Genomic DNA, 26,390 nt, shown 5'->3' with positions numbered 1-26,390 from the left:
AAAGAGTCCGTCGGGAAACGTTCGCAACAGTTCCGGATGAAATATGAAGACAGGAAATGTCATGAAATTATTTAATTAAAAGAATGTGAAAGGTTTCCAGGTGGTTGTCTGAAATCGGTGTTTTTTTAGTCAGTGTCAGTAAGAAGAGAGTTAAACTTCGGACTCAAACTCCAAGCGATGTTAGGAAATGATACAGCAGGTGGCAGCACTTGAATCGCCACAGAACAAGTGGAGCCAACATGTATGGACCATAAGCTCAGATGAGTTAAAGCTCGTATTTTAGCATTAGCTCACATATTTTGATAGCTATTTATCTTCATGAAAAGTTTATGTCTGTGCACCACCATGCCTTTCTAAATCTGCAGGAATTTGAGTTTGAATTTACAAAGTTAAATGCATTATACATGATTATTTTCATTGTTAACTCATCTGTCAAGTTTTCTCAGTTAAATGATTAGTCAACAGAATGCCACAAAAGTAAAAGTTATTTAGTCTAATGTCATTAATGACATAAAAAAGTGGTGAATATATTTACATTTGAGAAGCTAAAATCGGTGAAGTTTGAACATTTGACTGTCTGGTTTCTTTCTCTTGTTAGTAGTTGACCAAAGACAAATGTATGTGTAAGTATAAATGTACAAACACACAGTATACACTCACACATGTACACATATGCACATAGGTCCACAGACCCTCATCATTTATTGTCTATTTATTTTTGTTTTGAGGTTTCATGTAGGCTAACCTATGCTTTAATTTTTGATCCCAAGTTTACGTGTGCTTATTTTTGTATATTTTAGGACTTTTGTAATTGTAAGGTGAGATTCATGTTGTGAGGCTCTAGGGGTTTTCTGATTCTCACCCGCAAGATCTGCTTCTTTTTTGTTGATATGTTTCTGCTGCTTTGTTTTAATTTGCAAAAAAATAGATAAATAAAACATTTTGCCCAATATATGATTTTGAAGATTCATGGTCGAATATCCATATCTGAAAGTCTCCTAGCTCTAATTATGATGGTTTCATGTGTAAAACAGACCTCAAAGAACATGACAATTCTTACTGTTTTACTTTGTTTATATGTGGCAGACCCTGCCACATTTCTAGCTTTAAACTGTCTTGGGGACCTTATTTTCCTCTGAGATCAGCTTGTTTATTCAGGAACCTCATACTACTTTGTTGGGTAGTTCGATGTACACTTACTTTAAACTGGATCCTGTTAACAACATAAATGTGTGGTAAAAACAACAACTTTTCCTTCGTCGATGTTTTGGATCTCTCCATCTGTTATGTGATTGTTCAAAGCAGTTGTCTGGATTCAAAGTCCGGATCACTTCACACTTTGATCTTCAGGACAGTGTTACCAAACAAGATGTCTGACCTCGTGGCCTCGGTGGTTCACTCATGCTCAGCTTCTGCTGAGCTTTCTTCTCACAGGTTCACCAGCTTCCTGCCTGTTCCTCCTTCTCCTCTCCACAATGTAGTAATGTGTCAAAGGAAAAGAAGTGTGTTTTTGTGAAAGGCCTTTGAGGCATTAGAGTGCAGGATGCCTCTTAGAGGAGCACGGTATCCTGTCTGAGGAAGTGTGGACTGTTGCCTGCTTCCCCCTCTGCCCTGCCCTCAATGTCCTCCTCTTTTTTACTGTGCCAAGAGCTGGACCCTCTCTGGGCCCCCTGAAGATTGCAGTCAAGTTGGTGCTCTGTTGGCATCATGAAATACCATAAATAAAAATCCGAATTATCAGAGACAAGGTTTTGATATAACACAGATGAGACTGAGAACCTATTGACTCTATACACTTTCCCCCGAAGCACATGATATATCCACCAGCTTCTGCCAATAATCTGGTTAACAGAAGTGGTCAGACGAGAAACACTGCTAAAAAAAAGCAAAAAATTATCCTAAAAAAATATATACATCTATTTCACTCTGTTGAAGCTTTCAAGAGTCACTCACTGGAGTTAGATGAGAAGATTCATACCCCCCTCATTCCCAACTCATACTATAGGACTGGGATTGTAGGTTGCGCCAGCCACCTTGCCGATGCTTCAGTGTTTGACGAGTTGGGAATGAGAATCAACAATCAATTGTTCTTACAAGTACAACCTTTAAAGTAGTCAAAAAACACATCAGTTTTCTCAGACTGTTCAGTGCTTCAGCTCTGGATTTCCCACTCTGTCTGAAAACGCTCTGTTTTAGCTCCTGTCTCTTTAAGGCCCCTCCTTCTTGTTACCCAGTCTGTTCTGATTCGTCAGCTCAAACATGTCTGAACCAGCAACAGAGCCGCTGTGCTGAATGAATTATCACGTGCTAAACTAGCCACTAAGCATAAATTATGCAAATTTGTGACTTTGTAACAGTGTGATGTCTGAATACTGACGAGGCGTTTGAGGAACAGTGTTTTCTGTGGGAGAGAGGAGCTTCTGTAGGTGTGACCTACATTTTAAGATCTGTTTAATGTACAAGAGCAAACGTAAAAGCACAACAGGTCTCCTTTAAGACAACCAATTTGACACAGTTGTGAAACTTTACTTGCCACATTACTAACAACTGTCAGATAATTTATCTTGATCATCAAAACTCAATAGATTTATTGACTAACTGATAAATCAAACCATCATTTACTGTTTCCTGAGATATAGGTTGCGCTTTCAACGTTGTCTCTTGGTCTTTGATTTTTAACAGGGTTTTGTTTTCAGGTGTGTGTTTACTATCTGCTTTTTATTTAAAGGTTTATTGAGTGTATTTAATTATATATTAGTGTTTCAGCAGGTTCCTGAGACACAGTCATTACCTCTTGAAATGTACTTTGTGTGTTAGTGTGAACACTGTTGTAGCGGTATGTTTGTCAGATGTTGTCAGATTAGGCTTGTTTATGCTCTCTGCATGGGCGAACAAACTTCGTTTCCCATGTTGGCTTTTCATAAAGTTAACTTCTTGATTTTCAGAGATGGACAGAGTACTCGACCCCAGTACTTGAGTTAGAGTACAAATACTACTGGTCAAAATTTACTCCGTTACAAGTAAAAGTAGCTCAGTCGACATGTTACTCGAGTAAGAGTAAAAAAGTACTTGCTTTTAAAGGTACTTAAGTATCCAAAAGTACTTGCTTTTAAAGGTACTTTAAGTAAAAGTAAGAGTAAGAGTAAATTTCTTATTTTTCACATCAATGAATTACAATAATTTTTTCTAAAAGAATTTAAGGACCTTTTAACTCTTGTTTCTGAGAATCAACTCTTTGAAAACACCTGCACTGATGTGCTTGCTTTTAGAATCACAATGTTATATTATAATATATATATATATATAAGCCTGCAGAAACACCTATAAAAACAGATAAAATGAATGGGATCACAGGAGGACAGCAGATGTTGCAGATGCAGATGTTTACTAACAATCATTAAAACTGTAACCAAATGAACCTGCACCGTCCAACTAACTCTCTATCATTTAGCTAAGTTGGGAACTGGAACCCCCTCAGAGACCAATGTTGTCCCCAGACCACTGGTTGAGAATCACTGCTTTACAAAAAACTACATCTGATGCAGCCATTGTCGCGGTTTTGTGTTGACAAACGCAGTCGAGAGCGTGGCTACTTTGGTGGTATCCTTATGGGGAGGGATGACGTATTTCTGCTTTTACGTAGATCTCAGTGGAGAGTGTGCGCTGTGATAGGTTTCCTTCTTTGACGAACACAGCTTGTGTCCAATAGTATTTTAGAAAAAAAAAAAAAAAAAAGAGCAGACCTGAAAGTAACGAGTACTTTTCAGCCTTCGTGGAAATTAACTCGAGTAAAAGTAAAAATATTTGTCTTGGAAATGTATTCAAGTACCAAAGAAATCTAATACTCAAGTAAAGTACAAATCCTCTGGATATGTACTTAAGTACAGTACTCAAGTAAATTTACTCCGTTACTGTCCACCACTGTTGATTTTAAACTTTATTTCATACATCAGTTATACATTCTTTTCTCTTGTTTCTACTGAGTTGTCTGGGCCTGTAGTCTTCTCTCCTAAGATGCCATGTGTATTGTGTTTTTGTCTCAATAACAACAGTAAAGAGTCTCTCTCAGCTTTGTGCCCATTCTTTCTGGTTTGACTTGTGTGACTCTGACCTTTGAAATCCCTCTTGTGATCTCCGAGCATAAACAGTGGCAAGACAATGAGCAGTCAATGATCAGAGAGCAAATTTCCCTTGTTCTTCTCTAAATCTTGTGACTATCCTTTTTTATTTTTCCAGCAAAAAGCTAAAAGTATGTCGCAGACCTCAGTACAGCCCTGGATAGCCCTCATAGTATAACCCAAATATACACAAATATCTTATGATTACTATGTTCCACGCAACCTCAAACGTTTCCTCGCCCAGTTTTCTTTCGAAAGCCTTTTTTTTTTCAATGTTTGTCTTTGATCGGGCCAGAGCTTAAAGCGATCATCTCCTGTGGAAAACAATGATAGGATTGACAAAAAGAGAAAAAAAATAAATGGAAAATGTCTTCTGTTTCCAGCTTTTCCAGAGGTGCGCTCGGTGTGGAGTGCCCTCCAGGAAGTGTTGGTTAGGAGGAGGGTGGGCGGTGGAGTAGGCAGGGAGTCCCTGTAGAAGTGACCAGGCCAGGAAACATGTGGACTTAGCGCGTAACGTATTCCCCCTTCATCTCCCTCAACACTGCTGAATCCATGCCAGCAAAACAAACACAAACCTCCCTCTACTCGTCAGGTGAAACGTCGAGGGCCATCACGTCGAGGGCAATTTTGAAGTCATGTTAAAACATCATCATCATCATCAGACATGAACTGAATACTGTTTTTACTTGTGAACTGGTGAGCACACAGAATTTTGTGTATGTAAAAATGATCTGAACCACTTTGAGGTTCAAACGATGTATCTGTTTTTTCCAAGCAAACTTGAATTCAGTTTATTAAAAATGAACAGAAATGAATGTGTTTGTAATATCCCAAGCTTGTTATGACACGACTACTTGTTTGTGAAAGGGGTTGGTCACACTAATCAGCCTGCAGAAAATTAACACCTTAAAAAAGCAGAAAGATACAGAGCGACAAGTGAACGCAGCAGAGCATTTAGCAGCTGAGGAGACAGATATCTCCTGCTGGTGTTGACCAGAACTAACAAGTTTGCCAAGTTATGTCAGAGATACACTTATTTTATTTAAGGGAACTGTGCGTGTCATTCGGGTCGCCTGTCTGTCAGACTTCCGGGAGAGAGTTGGTGTACGTGACTCGAATAAAACCTTAATACATGGCCTCATCTGTGAACAGTTTTGCCAGAGTCACACAAATAGATTTTCATCAGCAATAGTGGATAACAATGAAAATAAGTATATTGATCCCACACTTCAATAAGAGACCTCTGGCAGTAGATATTACATACTCTGCATTTGAAGTCAGTTAAATGAACCGCCATTCTTGAAGCTCACCAGGTTAATTTAAATGTGATTAAGTGCTCATTTGGGGTTTTTTTCTACATCAGAACTACATCAGATGCATTTTAATATAGAGGTATGTTTAATTTATGTTTGTGTGCACTCAAATACCCAAATTGTGAAATGTGAAAAAAGATGGCGTTTTAACTTCCCCCCTCCTCCCCCCAGTGTTTCCCTGTGGTATTACAGTCGGCGCTGCTGTCACAAACACAGCGTCAGCAACATGGCTGAAACTAGCAGCCAAAAAAACAACCGTAAGAATCTCAGTTTGATCTAGAAACCCTGATCTCAGTGATATGAAAAGTACAACGCCAAGTTAATAAAAAAGGTTGATTTTGTTATTCGCCTTACTGTTTTGAACTGTCTCAAGTCATCGAGCAAAAAGGGAAACTTGTCAGCGAGGAGACACAACACTGGTGCTCTCCATCGACCGTTCACCCTCGTTTGACCTCACTTTCGATCACTCTCCCTCTTCACCACCTCCATCAGCGGGGTTCTTCTTCTCTGCAGTGTGGAGATTCCACAGCTATTCCCATTTATTCCACTGTTGCCTGGGGATAGCAACCAGGGAACACAATGCCTCTTCCTGTTTTGGTTGCACAATAGTGGTCACACTTCCTTTGTGCTGTAATTCATACTTATTTTTTTTTCAACTACAATTTTAAAAAGTACTTGTGTACCATTTTGTACATATTATGGCAATACATTTTATTCCACAATTCATTTAAAGATTTAGTTACTCATTACTTACTAATAGGCCTACAAAATATGACAATTGGATAATATCAGCCCCACTTTCACCGTTGACGCGGCAGAAACCACACCGTATTTTAACAACAGAGGGAACTCTACATTTCAACAATGGTAAGTGCAACACAACTGAATATTTTTAAGGAGACCATGGGACGATTTTCAGCCCTGTTTGAGGCGAAACAAGAGGATATTTTTGACGATAAGTCGATAAAGACTTAAATTATCTGCGGTTTTTGCAATAGTCTACATTTAGTCTGGCTGCAGTTTGCTGTATTGATGCTAATAGACTGTTCTTGTACTTTCACGTATGGAAAGTTAATGTTAAAAATGTGAACGAGTAGCCTAGGCCTGTTTCTAATGCTATTTAGTGAAGTTAGCATTAGCTGGCTTTTGCAACATTTGCTACAGTAAACTGGCAACAACTTGCCAGAAAGGTTTGAGATAGTACCAAGATTCAGACACTGCTTTTCCTCCAAAATGAGCAGGTTTACGCAGGTTTTTTAAACAAAAAAAATGCCTATGGACCTTTATTCCCACTTATCGCACGCAAGGTTGTGATTCTTATCTGAAGCCGCCAATGAACTTCACTGACGTCACGAATGTGCCGAAAACAGTTGTAACAGAAAAGAAAACAACAACAGATGTATGGTAAAACAAGCATCTGTAAATCAGTGGATACATTCTTTTGAGCGTCACAACTTCCACAAAATGAGTCGTTTCACTGTAATAATTTGAGCCATTCAGTCCAATAACCTTTGGAAAGTGTAGAAGAGTGGAAAAGGGGTATTACAGTTTACAGTTACATCCTTGTTTCTAAAGGCTAAATGTTATCAACACCTTTAAATAATCTGACTACTTCTTCCAAAATAAGGACTTCACTCTGAAAGGTATAAAAATGATCAGGCTACTCAAAGGTGTTGCGAAGGCTAATGAGTAAGATAGCAACGTTTTAAGCTAATGGAGACTAGCTGCACTTCAGTTGAAGGGTTCATTTGCAAAAACTCAATTTTAATGTATTTTTTTTAATATATCATGCTTTTTAATCTAGCACACCAGAGAATATCAGTGGAAGCTGATTAGAAAGACTATTTCAAAACTAAAAACAACAACAACAACAAAAACAACAAAAAACTTTTTTTTATTATTTGATTATATAAGAAGTTTCCCTGGATATCTGTGTTGGAAGTTGAGTGTTATGAGCAACACGTCGAGCCTCAGTGTAGATCATGTGTCAGTCTCCGGACGCTCCTCCTCCTGCAGGCTGCTCGGCCGGAGCGCGTCTCTCCATCCTCAGCCTCAGCCTCAGCTCCATGGGGACACACAGCCGCACTTTACCCTCCGCTGAGCGCCACCCTGCTGCTGCTGCTGCTGCTGCCGCCGCCGCCTGGTCTCATGACTCTCTCAAACTGTTGTCGGGAGTGGAATATAAAGCATCGGAAGTTATATGACTAGTACAGAGCGTGTGGTATTATAATCACATAAGTTTTTTTTGTTTGTTTCGTTTTTATTTAATTTTTATTGGGAGTTCATGAGGAGCGTGTCCATGTCTTCTGTCGGATGATGGCTCCGGCAGGCTCCGTCTTTTTACTGTTTGGGATTATTCTGGAAATCTCTTGTGTTGCTGGTAAGAACATTTATTAGAAACTATTGACTCATACCGCATTAAAGGACTTTTAATGGGTTTGTAGTGGAGTTTGTTGTGCCAGTGATCATTTCTACCAGATTTGTTTTTATCTCTGTCTCATTTAATATTTTATTTTAGTTAGTTAAGTTTGTTCAGTACTTTGTGGTGAGTATGTTAAAAGTATGATAGTGTGTGTCACTTCTTTTCAGTCGAGATAATAAATGCTGAACAAAGAAAAGGAATCTGCACCCATTTGATAAAGAAGAATAAATTGTAATCGCTCATAATCCAAGTTTATATCAATATGTACAGCCAGGAGGTCAAGTGTATAGATTTCCTACTGGGTCAGCCTGATGGTTTTTTTTTTTTTTGGTTTTTTTTTTCCATACAATACATTATGTGCTTCAGGGCCTCACAGGGAGGTGGTGGGCAGCGTGTATCCTCAGAAACAGGAACCCCACCTAGGCCGCACTGTGCTGGGCTATTCAGCCTGACCAGGCCCATCTTCCCCTGCTTCCTGTTTTGACACAGCACCGCCATTTTCTGCAGCAGTGAAAAAAAAAGACCCCAAGTAGCCAGACAGCCAGTTACAAAGCTTTATTTTTGTTCTCGCTGTATTGTACTTTCAGTTTCTAGTCTGTGAATTTGACCTGATTAAAACAACCACAACATCTGACCCATTTCTGCAGCTATTATTTGTTCGGGTCGTGCAGGCTGATATCATCAGTGTTGATTGTGTTTGCTCTGATTGACTTGTTTGTTGTTTCCTGCAGCCATTGAACTGCGCTTTATGCCTGATCCGCCGACGCTGAACCAATATGGCGTCCAAAGGATGAACAAATCCGACAACCTGGAGCTGACGTGCAGGTATGCATAAGAATACCTCCCTGGATTCAGTCCATACACTGACCCATTCATGAAACATTCACTGTCTCTTGATCCGGCAGAGGTCGGCAGTACTTGAGGTGGACGACTCCTCCCACAAGCACTCGCTTCTCCACCAGTGACTGCAGCGGATCAGGACTCTTCTGCACAACACTGCGGATCTCCAACGCGACTGTCAACGAGACCGGACAGTACCAGTGCTCCTACAGAGACCTGAAAGTCGAAGATGGCAAAACTTCAGTAGCAGCTTATGTGTTTGTCCACGGTACAACTCCTTTTAACCTTACTTGGCTGTGAGAAGGTTTTGCAAATATGCTCCAGCAGCTAGACTTCGGACAATTCGGAAAATCATGATCAAGTATTTATTTATCTAGACTCTCAGGCCAGATACACTCACTGATGTCTTGAACTGCCATTAAGTAAAATGTTGTAAATGATTTGGATTGTAATGAGTCATATTTCTGCAAAGACAAAGACAAAGTAAATCCTACAGTACAGGTTGGGTGAAGTTGTTGTCGGAGGATCATTTAATGTGAATTATAGTTAAAGTACAGAATACTTCATGTTGGAGGGGCCACTAAAGGACCCTTACTATACAAGACAATTGTACCAGTCTTATTTCAGCCACCCCGGCCACCTCTTTGCTCTGGCCCTGTCCCCTGTCTGATGCCTGTGCATTTGATTTGATTTCAGACTACAAAATGCCATTTGTGCCGTCCGACAAAGAATACGAGGTGGTGTTCATCCGCGAGGGCGAGCGGGTGGTGATACCGTGCCGAGGCTCCGTGGAGAATCTCAACGTGACGCTCCACACTGTAAGGAACTGTTGTTTCTGTGTCCTCGTCACGTCGGTTGAGTATTGTGCGAGCTTGAAGGTGAACTTCTGTAGGATGAAGTCACAATACAGCAAATAAAGAATCAAGGTTTTATGGTCTGACGAGAGGCGAGAATCACATTGAAGAATTGGCGTCTTGTCGAATTTGCACTCAAAACAAACGGGGCAGCGTATTACGAGAATAACCGCTAACTGCTGCCAACGGTAGCTAATGTTAGCTAGTTAGCTCAGTTAGCTTTGCAGCTAGCAGTACAGACAGACAGCTTTGGACCCAGACGGGCCAGGACTAGCTGGTTAGCATGCTAACTTCAGATGGTCATCATGTCAAAACTGCTGTTTCTTCACATTATGTTGATGAATTTAGTCATTTGTTTCTCCGGTTTTTCAACTAAAATTCTCACATTTGCACCTTTAATATAAAATATATACTCACATCTAAATGTCAAAGTTTGCCATGCAGTATTTCATTTTCATAAAGATGCGGGATGCACAAGAGTCAGCTAAGATTCAATAAGCAAAATAGAAGTTGTTGTTATTCAGACTTTAGGAAGCTCCTCCACAGCCACAGATGATACGGACAGTTTGCAGCTGTTTTCAACTTGTACTCCTCATGATGAGTAAACTTCATTATTTATTTAGAGGTTTCGATAGGGAAAGATACAATAAACACAGACAAACTTAAACAGATTTCCTATGCAAACATCGCAGTGTAATTTATAAAACCAACAGATAACGGAGACAAATCTAAACTTAAAATTCATTTCTCATCGCATTTATTATTTACACAGACAGATATGAGCTCATGCGTAAGATGTGCTTTTTAAAATTCCGTGTTCAAAATCTGTAAATGTCTGTGTGTGTCAGAAGTATCCAAACAAGGAACTTCATCCCGATGGGAAGGACTCTCTGTGGGACGCCAAGACGGGTTTCACTGTCCCCAGTTATCTGATCAGCTACGCCGGAGTCGTGTCCTGCCAGACTCGCATTGGAAATGAGACGTTCAAGTCCCCCCTCTACATTGTTGCTGTTGTTGGTAAGACAGAGAAAAGATTAATGCCAAAAAAAACGATCAACTGTGTTAGTCACAAGTGTGTTTTAATCGAACTGAAGTGAAAGGGAGACTGCTGAGGGCGAGTCTGTAGTCTCAGGAGAACAATAGGCCGTTGACTGACTCCCGTGTCTTCCCGTCCTTTTCCGCAGGATACAAAATCCATGAGCTCACGCTGACCCCCGCGGATGTCAAGCTTTCTGTGGGAGAGCGGCTGGTGCTCAGCTGCACGGCCGAAACCGAGCTCAACGTGGGAATCGAATTCAACTGGACGCACTCTGGTCAGGCGCTGGTCAGTGCCTCACGCTCTCCTGCTCTCTTTCTCTGCGCTGTTTAACGAGCTTGTACCCTTTAAATAAGCTTCAATCAGCCTCGCTCACACTCAGACAGATATATCAGAAGTGGAGTGTCTCACTTCCTGTTGTCCTTGCGCATCCTTCTGATTTCCTGCTTTCAGGAATCCTTCAGTTTATCTCTACAGCAGGTCAAAGTGCAAAGGTGACCAGATGTGTTTGTGATGTTCTGTCTTCTCGGTGGATCGGGCCGATAAGTTCTAAGTCGTCTGTTTCTGAATTGTCTTTTCTGATGTCAGACCTCTGTGAACGGCTCCCGGCTGACCCACACCAACCCCCACAAAAAGAAGCTGTGGAACTCCCTGGTGCTGTCCAACACGCTCACGGTGGAGAACGTGACGGTCGATCACACTGGAGAATACACCTGTACAGCGTCCAGTGGGCTGATGGAGAAAAGTGCCTCAGCCTTTCTCAGAGTGTTTGGTAGGTGTGCTGAATACGTAATGTTGTAGACAGCTGTGTGGGTGCTCAAAGTAAAGCTAAAAACCTTTAAACAAATTATTTAATCCCACTTAGAAATTCTTTCATGCTATTAATGTCATCCTTTAAGATACACACACACTTAGAGATCCTAGGACATGTGTTTATGTCTCTTAAAGAAGGAGCACGTCATTAACAAAAGAAGTCCTGACAGTATGTTTTATTCTCTCTGCATCTTAATGGCTGCCCCTTAAAATCAAATTGAAACATTGCCTTGTGCATCATTTTGCCGTCTTTCCCCATAATTCAGCCTGACATGTATTGTATTTGGACTCGCTGTGATGTTGAGCTTCTCATATAAAGTTCGACCATTAATGAGTTGAGACCTCAAGTTTATTTGGTAGTTTTGCCCTTACTTACTTCAGTTTTGTTTTGTTTTTACCTCATGGTGCCCTGACGCTGACAAAATTAGATCTAAGGTCGTCCGACATGTCAAAAAAATAACAGATTGAAAAACAAAAAAAGCATACTTTTCCTTTAAAGGTCCTATTTGTAAGAACATTGACATTTGAGTTTAATTCCCAGCCGGTCAAATACAAACACTTTGTGTTTCCCAACTCGTCAAATAATCGCATGACAGTCGGCCCGACCTACAATCCCAATGTGTCGGCTTTTGACAAGTTAGGAATAAAACTCAAAAATAAATTTGTCTTACAAATCTCACCCTTAACCTCCAATGAGCTGATGATAAAAAAACAAAAGGCTTTTTATGTGTTTCCTTTACCAGTGACCACTTAAATGTATTTTGATTGTCCATGTATCTTTCACCAGCTCATTTGATTTTAAATTGGCAAAGTTCAATCATTTATTTATCCCCTATTTCACCCTTAAACATTTCTCATTTTTTAATTCTCAACAAAAAACAATGTTTTTTTCATTAGGCACTTCGATGGAAGTTGAAATGTTGAGAACAAACTTGACATTTCAAGATAAATGTCGAAATTTTGAGATGAAACCAAACAGCGTATTACTATATTACTGCCTCAAAAAAATGCCTTGTGTAGCCGAATTTGTGAAACTGTGCTTCGGAATGGGCTTTAGTAACAAATACATTATTTAAATTTTAGCTAATTAATAAAGTGTTTTTGTCAGCAGGACTATGTAGAGCTTGTTCCTCTACACGTAGGACACTCTAAGGGTCTAGTAACGGCAGAGATTGTAGATTGTTCATAATGTTTATAATGAACAATAAACTGGCCCTAACAGTCTTCTGTACAACGAAGTTTTGAATCTTGTTGACGATGATTTGTAACAGCGTGTTGGGATTTTGTTTGTGTTTCACAGAAAAGCCTTTCATTGACATAAAGGAGCCGTGGACGAAGGTCTGGGAGGTAAATGTTGGCAGTCAAGCGTCTCTCCCTGTCAAGTATTCAGCATACCCCGACCCCAGCTTTAAATGGTATGTTCACAGAAGAAGACCAAGTCGTATAATAAAAAGCACGAATAGCAGTTTGTTTCACAGTTAATCAGCTAAACTCACAGTTTGTGTACTGAAGACAGAATTAATTTTCCATTGTGGCATTCATTCATGTTGCTCCAGTAACTTTATGCTCTCATCTGTCTGCTCAGGTTAAAAAATGGCCTACCACTGAAAGACGTCTACAGAATAAGGCAGAAAAATGATCTCATCATCCGCGGAGTCACAGAAATGGATGCCGGGAATTACACCGTGGTCCTGACCAATAAGATGACCAAAGAGGAACAAAGACGCTCCTTCCAGCTGATTGTCAATGGCACGTACTCTCTGTTCCGTATCTCTCCTCGAGCTGCCTGACGCTCTCAGGAGGCTGTGTTGATAACTGTAGATGTCTTCCTCTACAGTGCCTCCTCATATCATTGAGAAGGAGGTGGCGGTGAATACGGATGTGTACCTGTACGGAAGCAGCCCCACCCTGAGGTGCACAGCTCGAGGAAGTCCAGTACCTGCACAGATCGAGTGGCAGTGGATGCCCAGAAAGGACTGTCCAGAGGCCTTCCAGTAAGTCAGCTCACCTCTCACCAAAGACAGAGACAGAGAGAGAGAGAGAGAGAGAGAGAGAGAGAGAGAGAGAGAGAGAGGGAGAGAGAGAGAGAGCGCTTCCCTTTGTGTATTCACACAGTGTTCAGTTGTTTCTCGGTCGCTCATTGTCAACAGGTTGTTGTTTCAGGAGGGGGAGTAGCTGCTTTCGTGATGTTGACAAAAAACAAGAGAAGAGACAATGAGAGCGCACTCTGACCCGATGCAGATCGGCGGATGTGATTCACGCTCCTCACAATGTCCATTTTTAGACAGACGTCAATTATTCGGACTCAGAATGTGTTTACAATTGTTACACAGTCAGAGATTTCTATTTAAAGCCGCGTAGCTCTCGCCGTTGTGTGCGACACAGCAGCCGGCCTTAGGTATGGCGGTGATTTGACGAGCGTGGATGGAACGGAGGGGGCGTGTGTGAGGGGCTGCTTCGACCATCAGCAGGTTCCTTATCTCCGGCCTACACATCTGAGCTCTTCCTCAGTGCTGCACTTTGTTTCCTGTTGTTCCTGTCCTGCTCTCTGTCCAAAAAAGAGCTTCTTCCTGCTGAAGCTGCGCCTCTTCTTGTGTACTTTGTTATCACACACACACACACGTGCACACTTTTACAGTCCTATTCAAGAAAATACTCAAACATTTCCTGTGTTTCTTTATTCGGATTGACAGTAAAAAAAAAAAGTCCTAACGCAGCAAAAGTAGAAAAGAAAACAGCATAAAAATCAGATACACGATCCTGAAAGTCGGAGTTCTCCATTCATGTGCATGAATTTTTTTTAAGCATAATGTGTTTGGTTTAGGTTTTTGTGTGAGGGAAGTTTTCAAGTAGACATATTATGCTAATTTTCATGTCCAGGTTTTCTCATCTGCCCAGTGCTGCAGCTCTGTAGTCTCCCTCAGTCTCTTTAAGCCCCTCCCCCCTCCTGAAAACCCAGTCTCCTGTGATTGGTCAGCTCATGGACGCCTGAGACAGTTTCCGGATGTCTCTTGTCATGTTTCCAGCTTCCATTTTGCTTCCCTTCTACCCTGATTATAGTCATGAATTATGCAGATTTGTGTCGTGGTGATGCAGTGATGTCAAGAAGTCACGGGAGCAGTGTTTTCTATTGGGAGAGGGGTGCAGACTTTGGGCTTTTTAACTTTAAAGAACTTTGAACACGCACCAAAACAACACTGAAGGAAATGAAAAAAACAAAAAAGCATCTCCTTTTAAAAGATATCATATTTCCGTTGTTTTGTGCCCACCAGGTCCAGGCTGACCAAGTCTGAAGCACTGCTGAGGGAGTGTACAGGTTGGAGAGATATCAGCAACGGTACCAGTCACCACCCTGTGGAGCAGATTATGATTACCACGGATCACGCACAAAAGGTAAACAATTAATCTTGATTGCACGCCATCCTCTTTCTGTCCACCAACATTAGAGTCCCATCAGCCAAACAGTGGGTGTTGCTCTCTGTCTGTATTTCATGTGCAGTTATTAACGAAGCAAACACATTTCCCCAGAAAATCATGAGCTCTCTGAAGATCCAGAAGGCTGAGGTGCACGCCCTCTACAGATGCTCAGCCGCCAACAAAGTCGGCGAGGACTCACGCATCATCTTTTTCCACGTCACGCGTAAGCCTTCGTTTCAGTCTCGCTCTGCGATCATGACAACATGTGAGCTGTTGTCATTCCCGCTTTTCTATCTTTAGGTGGACTTGAAGTGAGTGTGTCTCCATCCAACGAGCCCTTAGAGGAGGACCACGTGGTTCTGCACTGTAAGGCGGACATGCTGATCTACGGCAACCTCGCCTGGTACCGCGTGACCAACGTCTCCGAGTCAGAGCAGATTGCGTCGGTGCAGCCGTGTCGCTCACTGACGCGGCAGCGGAGGCCCCTGAAGCACGGTGTGCAGTCCAGCCTGCAGGGCAACAACGTGACCGTGGAGCTGCTGCTGCCCAACGCCTCCCGTCAGGACGAGGGCCTGTACGCCTGTCAGGTAGAAAACATCAAGACGAAGGAGAGAACCTGCCTGCTGCGCCACCTCTCCCTCAAAAGTGAGAACAATTTATAATAAAACTGATCAATGATAATTTCCTTGAGCCTGAACACTAAGACTGATTGTTTCAGATGTTGTAAAGTAGATAGAAGTGTTTTTGAAATTAATATTGTTTGATTCTGATCTTAGGTCACGAGGCTGCGAGGATACTCAATAATTTAACTGATCAAAAAGTCAACGTGAGCGCAACGATCAGTCTCAGCTGTGACGCCGTCGGGATGCCGAACCCGACGGTGTTGTGGACCAAAGACAACCACACGGTGGTGGAGGGCTCAGGTGAGAGGAGCACTGACATCAATGAATACCGACTCACTTGATAAGTTGCCCGCAGCTGTTAAGAAGACGATATGGATTTCTCATAGGTGTGATCCTGAGCCAGAACAACCACACTCTGACAGTCCAGCGTGTGAAGAAGGAGGACAGCGGTCAGTACACCTGCAGGGCTTGTAACAGCCGGGGCTGTGACACCGCACAGGCCTTTCTGACGACTGAAGGTCAGTCACTAACCTGCTACAGACGTAGTATTTCTTATCTGCTGATAGATGGATTATCGTACAATGGAGCACAGGCAAGTGAAAGGCCCCTGCCCCGTCAGACCTTGGCCTCCAGGCTGACAGTTGTTGACATTTTGTATCTCTTTGTAGTCATCTGTGTCTTCTTTGGTCTCCTTTTGGTCCTTCTGTGTGAATTCGGAGTTGTGTCTCTTTTTGCTTGTTTTGTGTGTCATTGTGGTCGTCTGGAGTATCTCTCACTCGTTTGATTCTGTTTCCTTGTCAACAATTTGCTTCTCTTTGTAGTCGCTCTGGGGCTTTTTGGGCTTCGGGTTCCTTTGTAGTTGTTTTGCTTCTGTTTGTACTTGTTCTGGGTCTCTTTGTAGTTTTTTGTACTCGTTGTAGTCGCGTTGTTTCTCTTCGTGGCTGCTTTTTAAAAAATCTCTTTACTGTAGTTTTGCATCTCTTTTAGTAGTTTTACAAGATGTACTGTCTTTTCCTTTTCCAAAAACAGTCTGTTCAAATAGAGGCTCTGGCACAGGGACCCCTGGGCCTGCTGAGTCATACACCAGAATCAGAATCAGTATTCCTTTATTGTTCCACAAATGGGGAAATCTGACACAGCACAGCAGCCCAAGGACCGTAATATTTTAAAAAACAATGACAATATTGTCAACACCATAGATGAGAGTTAAGAATATATTGTTCATAGTTCACGCATGAGAGTTTCACCTCTTGGCATTACCCACAATACTCACAGTGACCCTGTATTTACATCTGGCCTCAACCTTTCACCAGTTCACATCACACATGCGACATTTTTGATATCAAACATGTAGAGTAAGAATAACTTTGCTTCCTCGTGACGGGAAGTTGGCCCAGTTTGCACACATCCTCCTGGGAGTTTTCTAAATCCAAAACAATGAGGAGACTGCAGGACAAAGGGAGAGGCCAGACCTGCCCCAGCTCCAGCCTCTGCTCCCCTGTTCACTCGTTTCTGTCCTGATCACAGGGACGCAGCGACAAACAAACAAATGCGCCGACTAGAACCAGGGGCCTACGTGACCTGGTCCGCGCCAGCAGAATGCGGACCCAGTTACAGTAGCTCCCGGCTGAGGCGCCAGGCCCGCTAACGAGGGAGGGTAGAGGACAGACCCGTCTTCTACCCTCCTCTCTCTATGCGAGGCAGCTCCAGGGAGAGAAAGCACTCTAAAACTAGGGGACTTTTCGAAGGTTATCAGGGTGGGGCGTGCGGTTGAATCTTAAACGTTTAAATACCTCCTTGCTTCCCACCCTCCCTTCAGCAAAAGGAAAACTACAAAACCCTTTTCTGACCTCCTCCTTTCCCCCAATAGTTTGGCTCAGCTGAACTCTACCGGAGAGAGACGGTTCATTACAGCTTGTAGTTACACACTCTGACCCGCTCCAAGTTGTCTTTGGCCGTAGTTGTCAGTGCTGACTCCTGACCATTTGTTTTGACTAGATAAAATATCAGTTTGTTTACAGTCCAGATTCCAGCGGTCTCCTTCCTCCAACCCAAACAAAGACACGCACACATACACATGTGACATGCCAAAGACAATGACAAACCTGTCTGAACTTCTCGCAGCACTGCCAAGCCACAGCACCGGAATTATAATCGACATTCCGCGGCGGACGTCCCACGTTTTCCCTCTGAAGAACGGGTCCCCAATTTGTCAAATTAGTTCGTTTGATCCATTTTCTGTTTGTGTATCCTGCTGCAACTCATACCGTTGTTGTTTTTTTTCTTCTTTTATTCTAGGCGCAGAGGAAAAGACTAATGTGGAGCTGATTGTTCCCATTGGGTCGGTGGTCATCGCCATGTTTTTCTGGTTACTAATCGTTTTCGTCATCCGTGGAAGAAAGAGAGTAAGAACTTCCTCATCCTCTCTTTGCCACACTTTTCCTTCCTCGGATTTTCCCTCCAGTTACACACATGGGAGCCGATAATGAATTAAAAAACAGGTTTACAGCTATAGCGCGCACACACACACACAGGCACAAGCACACACACCATGGGAGCGAGTGACTGATCAGAAGTGACTGGTCTGGCTCTTGGTGGCTGCTGTCCTTTGTGTCCAGGAACAACAAGGCCACTCTCTGCTCCCATAAGTCACGTAGACCCGCGGCACAGATTGGGCCCCTTTTCACTGGAGGGGCACCGGAGTCACTGGGAAATGTAATTGAAGTGAAAGGGAAGAGCTGAAACAAAATGATGTCCCATTAATTCACACACACATTCTCTCTCTCTCTTTACACCGTTTCAGCCGAATGGTGGCGATCTGAAGACGGGCTACCTGTCCATGATCCTGGACTCAGAGGACATGCCCATGGATGAGCAGTGTGAAAGGCTCACGTATGATGCCAACAAATGGGAGTTCCCTCGCGACAGGCTGAAGCTCGGTAAGACTACAGCTCCGAATCAATCCAGAGAATAGTGTAGGCAGAAAAGTGGCATATAGAGAGTAAGGTGATGGTTCTTAAAAATGCATCTGCACAGCCCAAATGTCCCTGAGCAAGACATTGACCCTTTTCTTCAAGCAGTTGTTTCCCTCTCGACGTGTTTGGTAGACCAAACTGTCTTCGGGAGAGCTGGAATTGGTAGTTTTCTCTGTTTCGCCATTGCCAGTGTGAACCAAATGTCATGACAATCAGTCTAATAGCTGTTGAAACGTTTCACTCAAAACCACAAATATCAACGTCATGGAAGGAGATGGGTCAGTTATATTCATACAAATCACGAATGTCCTGTACAAAATTTCACGCCAGTCCTCCCGACTGTTGTTGGAAGATATATCCGTCTGGACCAAAGTGGTTGCCAGACTCACATTGCCACCGCTACAGCCGCTAGCAAAGCTAAAAACTGCAGTTAAAAGTTTTTCATAAACTCCAGCTCAACATAAACTTAAATACACACATCTTACGACAGGTGGCGTTAATTAAGGCACACTACATCTGATAAACGTTGTGTGCAAATGCGGCTGTTCTGCCTTCAAGGTGACCCACTGGGGCGAGGAGCGTTCGGTCAGGTGGTGGAAGCAGCCGCCTTTGGCATCGAGAAAGTGACCACGTGCACCACCGTGGCAGTCAAGATGCTGAAGGGTTAGTATTTTTTTGGTCCTCCCTTTCTCTCCGCACATGCACATGCACAGCGGTTAAATGTGTCCCTGTGTGTTACAGAGGGAGCCACATCCAGCGAGTACCGCGCCCTGATGTCAGAGCTGAAAATCCTCATCCATATCGGACATCATCTCAACGTCGTCAACCTGCTGGGAGCCTGCACGAAGCCCGGAGGTGAGTTCTCACCGAGGCGAGCCTTGTTTACTCTTTCCCCTTTTGTGTCCTGCGTGATTTTCTCCTTTATGAGAGCGAGTGATGGAGCTTAACGAGCATCCCCGACCTAATTACACCTCGCCTGCAAACACTAACTTATCTCTGTTTATTTGAGGTGACCGCTATTTATTTTCCTTTCCCTCTAATATGCCTCACGCCTCTCATTAAATCAGCCTCTAGATGTCCTCCGTGGTCCTGTAATGTGAAGTTATGAGTACTTTGATCCGTCTCACTTTGATCCTGATCCTCTTTGCTCTGCAGGCCCACTGATGGTGATTGTGGAGTACTGTAAACACGGAAACCTCTCCAGCTACCTGAAGAGCAAGCGCGCAGAGTACAGCCCCTACAAGGTAAATGATGTGTAACCCCTCACGCAGCCAATGAACCGCAACCGACCCTCTGATGTGGTAACATCTGGCCCAGAGCGCAGCACGCAGCCACGTCACCGACCGCAGACGATTACACGGCAATGCACCTCAGTTGTATCATTCGATCTAACACGAAACGAAAATGTCTGGACGATGGCTTGTTTTCCTCTTTACGTTACTCACTGATGTTTGTGTTTTGGTCAGCAGAGAAAGCGCGTGGACAGCCAGAGGTGGGCGTCTGCGGAGGAGGACATGTCCGAAGGGGATCTGGGTCTGGGGAAGATCGCCCAGCTGGACATCTGCACAGGGACGGCTGTCTGCTCCCGAGCTGGAGACATGGCTTCAGGCAGCAGCATGGACACTCAGGAAGGTGGTGAAGAACACTCAGAATGACACGTGACCGCTGCGCCTGGATGCTTCTTGTAGAGTTGCACAGGTCTCACGTTTTAAATGCTTCATGTGCCGCAGAGAGCTCCGACGAGGACCATCTGACCATGGAGGACCTGATCAGCTACAGCTTCCAGGTGTCCAAAGGCATGGAGTTTCTGTCCTCCCGCAAGGTAAACCTATAATTATTATTATTATTATTTAATCTGACATTGCACTTTATCTGTGATTGTGAATTGTCCTGGTTGCTCTGTAGTGTATCCACAGAGATCTGGCAGCCAGAAACATCCTGCTCTCAGAGAACAACGTGGTCAAGATCTGCGACTTTGGCCTCGCCAGAGATGTCTACAAAGACCCCGACTATGTCCGCAAGGGAGATGTGAGTCCCCACAAACTGACAAAAAAAAAGATCAATCTCACGCTTGATAGATCTGTGAAGCAGTTAAACCCACATCTTGATCCCGCTCCAGGCGCGTCTCCCTCTGAAGTGGATGGCCCCTGAGACCATCTTCGACCGGGTGTACACCACGCAGAGTGACGTCTGGTCCTTTGGGGTCCTTCTCTGGGAGATCTTTTCTCTAGGTAAGCCTTTTTATCGTCAGTAGACATAATATTCTACACACAATGACCCCTGTATGCCTTCAAAATCACCTATTTTGGATCTCCTACAGGGGCTTCTCCCTACCCGGGTGTTTGCATCGACGAGTCTTTCTGCAGGAGGCTGAAGGAGGGCACCAGGATGAGACCTCCGGAATACGCCACCACTGAGATGTGAGAGAGAAAGGTTGATTAATGTGTTTCAAATTTCAACAAAACAAAGATGTTACTCACTCCAACCTGATCGAATTTCCTTGTGTTCATAGATACCAGACCATGCTGGACTGCTGGCTGGATCGTCCCACAGACAGGCCAACATTCACAGAGCTGGTCGAACATCTGGGCAACCTGCTGCAGGCCAGCGCTCAGCAGGTCCGTCTGAATCCAATAAAACGTCCACTGTGCCCTTAAATAACTTCAGGCTTTTGGTATTTTAATGACAGCTACAGTAGAGTCCCAACAGCAGAAAACATTTAAAGTTAAACAGGCGTGGAGAAAATCAATCACACGGGAGGCAGACCAACTAGTACCTTGGAGATCTCCCTCAGTTTTTGTTTTATGTGTGAACCTGAATAACACACAGCTGCAACGAGTTCACACCCATTCACCGAGCTCTGCCAAGTCATTCCAGGAACTTTACAAAGTCATTAGCTGCAGAAAGAATGGGCTGACGCAAACGAGTTACATTAGAAAAGCTGATCACAGCAAAACGAGTAATGATCGGAATACATTTGATATCAGCAGTGGTGAAAAATAACCACAGCAGGTAAATTCACCCAAGTACTGAACTTAAGCCCAATTTTAATGTATTTTACTTGAGTTTTTACTCATTTTCTGCTTTTTTAAAATAGCTTAATATTGTACTTTGTGCTCCATGACATTTTTTTGATTTAACTTTAATTACTAGTTACTTTCAAGATCAAGAAATAACCTATGATTATATATCAGAATGACGTAATTGATCCTCGGGGGGGGGGGGGGGGGGTCTCACATGCCACAAAGCGGTATGTAATATATTATATGTCAAATATATACAAATGAATTAAAATGAGCCCCACATTTACCAGCTACAGTATTTAAATACACACATCAATGTACCAATAATCATAATACTATAATATAATGTACATTATTTTGAAAAATCTGTACTTTTACTTTTGATATTCCAGGTATATTTTGAGATCTACAACCTTCGTGGATCAACTTATATAATATGTTTAATGCATTGCTTCTTATTGCTGTCGGAATTATCGTAAAAACATTTTTCCGGCTTGGAAAAATTCACATTAATGTTCATTCAAGTTAGAACAACTTGACGGCATATTGCGCTGAAACATGGCAGAGAAAAATAAAACATGGGGTTGATGGTAATAAAACCTTTACCAAAGTCATTGTATCGTTCCCTCACTCAAATACTGGGGACAACGGTCAACGTGCGTTAAAAGACTCGATAAAATGCAGAACAACTTCTTTTTGGCTTCATGTTGCTCCCACATACCGACATGAAGTCAGAAGAATGACTTCCCAACTCAGGATATGGGACCATCTGAGGAGCAAGTGAATGCAGCGCACTAATTTAATCTGCACTCATTTATGTTGAATGAATTGATCCAGCTTGTATTTGAGCTTAGATTGTGTGTTGTTCTCCAGGATGGGAAGGACTACATCCCTCTGACAGCGGGCGGAGACACCGAAGCATCTCCGCTGACCCCTGACCCCAGGAGCCCCTACAGCAAGCCCCAAAGTGGGGAAATCCTGGAAGCTCAGCTCCACTATGACAACCCGCCGTCCCTCAGGTCAGCATCATTATCTCCCTCTACAGTGTCACCTCTAAAAGTTAAAGTACTCCGTGGTGAATCTGGTTCAATCGCTTGTCCACTCTGTGCAGACCGTCACAGCAGAGCGAAAGGTGCAGTCGGCCGCTCAGCGTGAAGACGTTTGAGGACATCCCTGTGGTGCACAGCAGCGTTATGGTGAGTGTGACTCTGCAGGTGACACACATTCACAAAACAGGTTTCCTCTCCGCACATCTGTCAGAATATATCTTCTGTGTTCTGACACTTCCATCTAATTTTATAGTATATGAGATATTAGTTATCCAAGGAAAACACCATCACAACATTTATTTTTAAGAACATTTATATGGGTATCCCAATTAATTCGTTCATTCATTCATTTTTGAACAAACTTAATTTTGGGGTATTCTTACTTTATATGAGTTTTTCCATTTTCTGCTACTTGATACTTCCACTCCACTATGTTTCAGATGAAAATGTTTTTAAAAACTTTTACTCGACTACAATAATTTGACAATTTTAGTAACTACTTACTTTGCAGATCACATGAGGCATGATGGTTTAAAGTTTATACATCCATGTACATATATGTATGATTTACTTTTACGTATTTTTGGTACTTTTGGTACTTTTGGTACATCTAATATCAGATACTTTCAAAAACTATTCCAATGGGTTCCAATTGGCTCTTACCAAGGTAATATTTTAGCACAATGTCTTTTACTTTCACTCAAGTGTGACTTTTGGTTACTTTATCCATAAACTGATACACATATGTTGATCCTGTCTTTCTGACTTTCTATTAAATCCATGATAAAAAAGCACAACAGCCATTTAAAAATGCAAATAGTGATTTTCAGAGGAAGTTCATCCCGCAACTCAGTAGAAATGATGGTGAAATTAGAATTAAAGATGATTTTCTTAATAATCAGTTTATTAACGGATCATTGAATCAGTAGATTGTCTGAAAATGAATCACAATCATCAGCGGAACAAATGTTAGGATTTGGCACTTTTCTTTTCATGTGATTGTTAACTAATCATTTCTGAGTTTCCGACTGTCGGTCACTCAAACAAAGTCTTGGGCTTTAGGAAATTGTCAGAGCCATTTTGCACTATTTAAAGATATGTTGTACATGAAACAATTATTGATGAATCGATTAATATCTAAGAACAAAGCAGAATAACTGATAATGGAAATACCTTATATAAGTCCTACTTTACAAACTAGTAAAAAGTGCAAACTAAAGTATATTAATGAGTCCCTGTGTTTCTCTACATGGCACCGACCACCTGTGTTCATTTAAATGTTTGCTGTTTCTGCAGGAGGGCCACACAGACAGCGGTATGGGCTTCTCACCAGACGAGGTCAAGGGTTTAAATCGACACCTGTCTACTACGCCTAACTTCAGGTGAGGACTGCGCCTCAGAAATAAACCTACATCACATTACGTCCACTGTTACTCACACAGCAACCATGCATCTCTTCATTTGTTTTAGCTGCATATCAGATTCTAAATATATGCACACTTCCTGTTTTTTTTTTTCCTTCTCTGCAGTCAGCTGCTGCGCTGTAAGAGTAAAGAGTCTCTGGCCTCGGAGTCATCCAATCAGACGAGCGGATACCAGTCGGGGTATCACTCTGACGACACGGACACCCCGATCTACGCCAACGAGGAGGTGATCATGAAGCACAAGATGCTGAAGAAGCCTCCGCTGCCCAAGACGCCCGACAAGTTCAACGCAGAGATCCGCTACAGCACGCCGCCCGTCTGACCCCACACATGTCCCAACTACTTAACCTTGAGTCTTTTCACTGTTCAGTATTTGTTGACCCTCCACAGGCTTCACGTTTTAGGAAACAATCACAACTCTTGCAGTAAAGCAGCTCGGGTCACGACTGTGGCGCTGAGATATTTTGACAGGAGATAACTTAATAAGTCAGCTGGGGGGAAAAATGAAGGTTGTATGATAAGTTTGTAAGCACAGCGCTCTTTGGACAGCCGGAGGAATGCTATCATGTTTACACAGCGAGTTAACGGTCTGGGCAGCAGAGACATGAGGACACGCCTACTTCCTCAGGCACAATCCACCCACTTCCTGTATTGCAGGAAATGGCATCTGGAATTTTTAGACAATTGAAACAGCAAATGTTTTCTTTCTTTTTCTTTTCTACTTCTTTTTCTTTTGGGTGAAAAAACTAAAAGCCTGTCAAGGAGACAGTTCTCACAGACCAATCAGGACAATGATTCTAGAGTCACATTTGTACAGTTCTTTTTTTTTTCGCATATAACTTGCAGTATTTTATTAAATAATTGTATTAGTCAACCTGCAATAAATGTAACTAGTTTTATAAAATAAAAATACCCACAGATTAAGATATATATTGCGCGTTTTGTTTTCTTTTGGTTGACAAGTCCTTTTTGTTCATCTCAAACATGATAATAATGTGTGTTTGTCTGTTTCTCTTGTCTCATTTCCTTTCTCTTCTCCTTACGCAAAGGAGACAATACTTTCCCAGCCTTGGTCATTTTGTGTGTGTGTGTGTGTGTGTGTGTATCCTATAGGAACAATGTCCATTCAACCTTGGGTATTTTCTTAGCTGCACTCAGATCACAGTGCCCACAATAGCCCTGCCAAGGCTGGTGTGGGCCAGCGCGACAACGAACAAAGTGTAGGGGGCACGTTTAGAGGGGTCGATTTAAGAAAGCTGGTTTGAGAGAACAGGAGAAAAACGGCATCCACAATGGATTTTTTGGATGCCGCTTCCCACTCTTCCAGGACTTCACGCATGATACTCATACTACCACTTGTTATGAAACTGTGAACACTTGACAAGTTCATGTTTTCATTCATGTTGTTCAGGATTATGACACTGTGTTGTTTTAACCCTTGTTTACTTTTCGGCCGGGATGTTCGGCCTGAAAGTTAGAGGAGCTGGTCAGTCTGGGTGTGTGACGGTGCATGAGAACACAACGTATTGTGTCTGCAATCAAGGACAACAAACAGCAGCTAATTATAGCGTAGGAGAGGAAACGACACACAGCCTCTGAGGAGTTGCTTCCACACTTCCACACGTAATACTGGGAGGGTAAATTTAGAAAATCCTCCCGCTGGAAGAGGCCAAGGAGGACTGCTCAACAAGTCAAGACTGGGACAGAGGCGGCTTAGGAAAAGAAAAGAGGAATAGCAAATATAAAGAACTGTGCTTGAGAAACACTATCTCACAGAAAATAGATTAGAATAGGTCTGTGCAGCTTTAAAAGCAAATTTGAAAATCCAATTATTCTGAGTAGGTGTCAGTACTGGTTTTGTTTAGGGATAACTGAGCAACAGTGCCCTCTACTGTACTAAATATGTAGTTACATGCCACTTTCTTCCCCTGTTATCTCTCAATTCAGCATGCCAGACAATTGATCAGTGGATATCTGCCATATGGGACGCTGCCAGGTAAATATGAAAGCATTGCTGATAAGACTAATGCTTCATGTGACAGATTCATGCTGGAAAACAGACATGGTTTCTGGCCTTGTATCTGGAACAAAGGGACGAGATCTTCTACGGCAGGAACTCAGTTTAATTTCCTCAGGAATGGACGGACAGGCTGAAGGCAGAGCTTTGCACTGGCAGGAAATACCTTGGCATCCAAAAAGAGACTCATGTAATAGTGCATACCCTGCCAAACAGGCTGCCAGCTCACCATCATGCTGCCAGAAGAGACAGATAAATAGGCATACAGACAGACAGACCCTCCCAACGCAGTTAGGCACCTGTAGCATGATTGCTACCAGCTGCTGTGGTGGAGGGAGAGCACACATGCTATAGACAGATTGACTCCAGGTACCAGGGGGTACGTGGTGAGACTGTGCACCAACTCACTTTCTTCAATAAAAATAAAAAGTAAATAAATAAATAAATAAATCACTGACTTGAATCT

At 42.7% G+C, this 26,390-nt stretch overlaps 1 protein-coding gene across 3 annotated transcripts; it reads left to right on the top strand.

Annotated features, from left to right (window-relative positions):
• Positions 1 to 7,463: 7,463 nt before the first annotated feature.
• Positions 7,464 to 24,837, top strand: kdr (kinase insert domain receptor (a type III receptor tyrosine kinase)). Of its 3 annotated transcripts, none has more exons than XM_030434030.1 (30): positions 7,464 to 7,811; positions 8,585 to 8,678; positions 8,759 to 8,961; positions 9,390 to 9,511; positions 10,399 to 10,564; positions 10,732 to 10,871; positions 11,172 to 11,355; positions 12,697 to 12,811; positions 12,982 to 13,145; positions 13,234 to 13,390; positions 14,669 to 14,789; positions 14,925 to 15,036; positions 15,114 to 15,458; positions 15,590 to 15,736; positions 15,823 to 15,954; positions 17,735 to 17,841; positions 18,240 to 18,375; positions 18,970 to 19,074; positions 19,153 to 19,266; positions 19,567 to 19,655; positions 19,878 to 20,043; positions 20,142 to 20,233; positions 20,317 to 20,439; positions 20,531 to 20,642; positions 20,732 to 20,831; positions 20,924 to 21,029; positions 22,308 to 22,453; positions 22,546 to 22,630; positions 23,780 to 23,865; positions 24,013 to 24,837. In XM_030434030.1, the coding sequence occupies exons 1-30, from the start codon at positions 7,745 to 7,747 to the stop codon at positions 24,227 to 24,229; spliced, it is 4,053 nt and encodes a 1,350-aa protein (XP_030289890.1). In that variant the 5' UTR covers positions 7,464 to 7,744; the 3' UTR covers positions 24,230 to 24,837. The 3 variants fall into 3 exon arrangements, with proteins under 3 accessions (XP_030289890.1, XP_030289888.1, XP_030289889.1); XM_030434028.1 differs by having other exon boundaries at positions 10,396 to 10,564; XM_030434029.1 differs by having other exon boundaries at positions 7,465 to 7,811; positions 10,396 to 10,564; positions 19,881 to 20,043.
• Positions 24,838 to 26,390: the final 1,553 nt, after the last annotated feature.

The sequence above is a fragment of the Sparus aurata genome, chromosome 11 (assembly GCF_900880675.1).
Source record: "Sparus aurata chromosome 11, fSpaAur1.1, whole genome shotgun sequence".
Taxonomy (NCBI): Eukaryota; Metazoa; Chordata; class Actinopteri; order Spariformes; family Sparidae; genus Sparus; species Sparus aurata.
The sequence above is the reverse complement of the archived record's forward strand: the minus strand, read 5'-3'. Positions and strand labels throughout refer to the sequence as shown.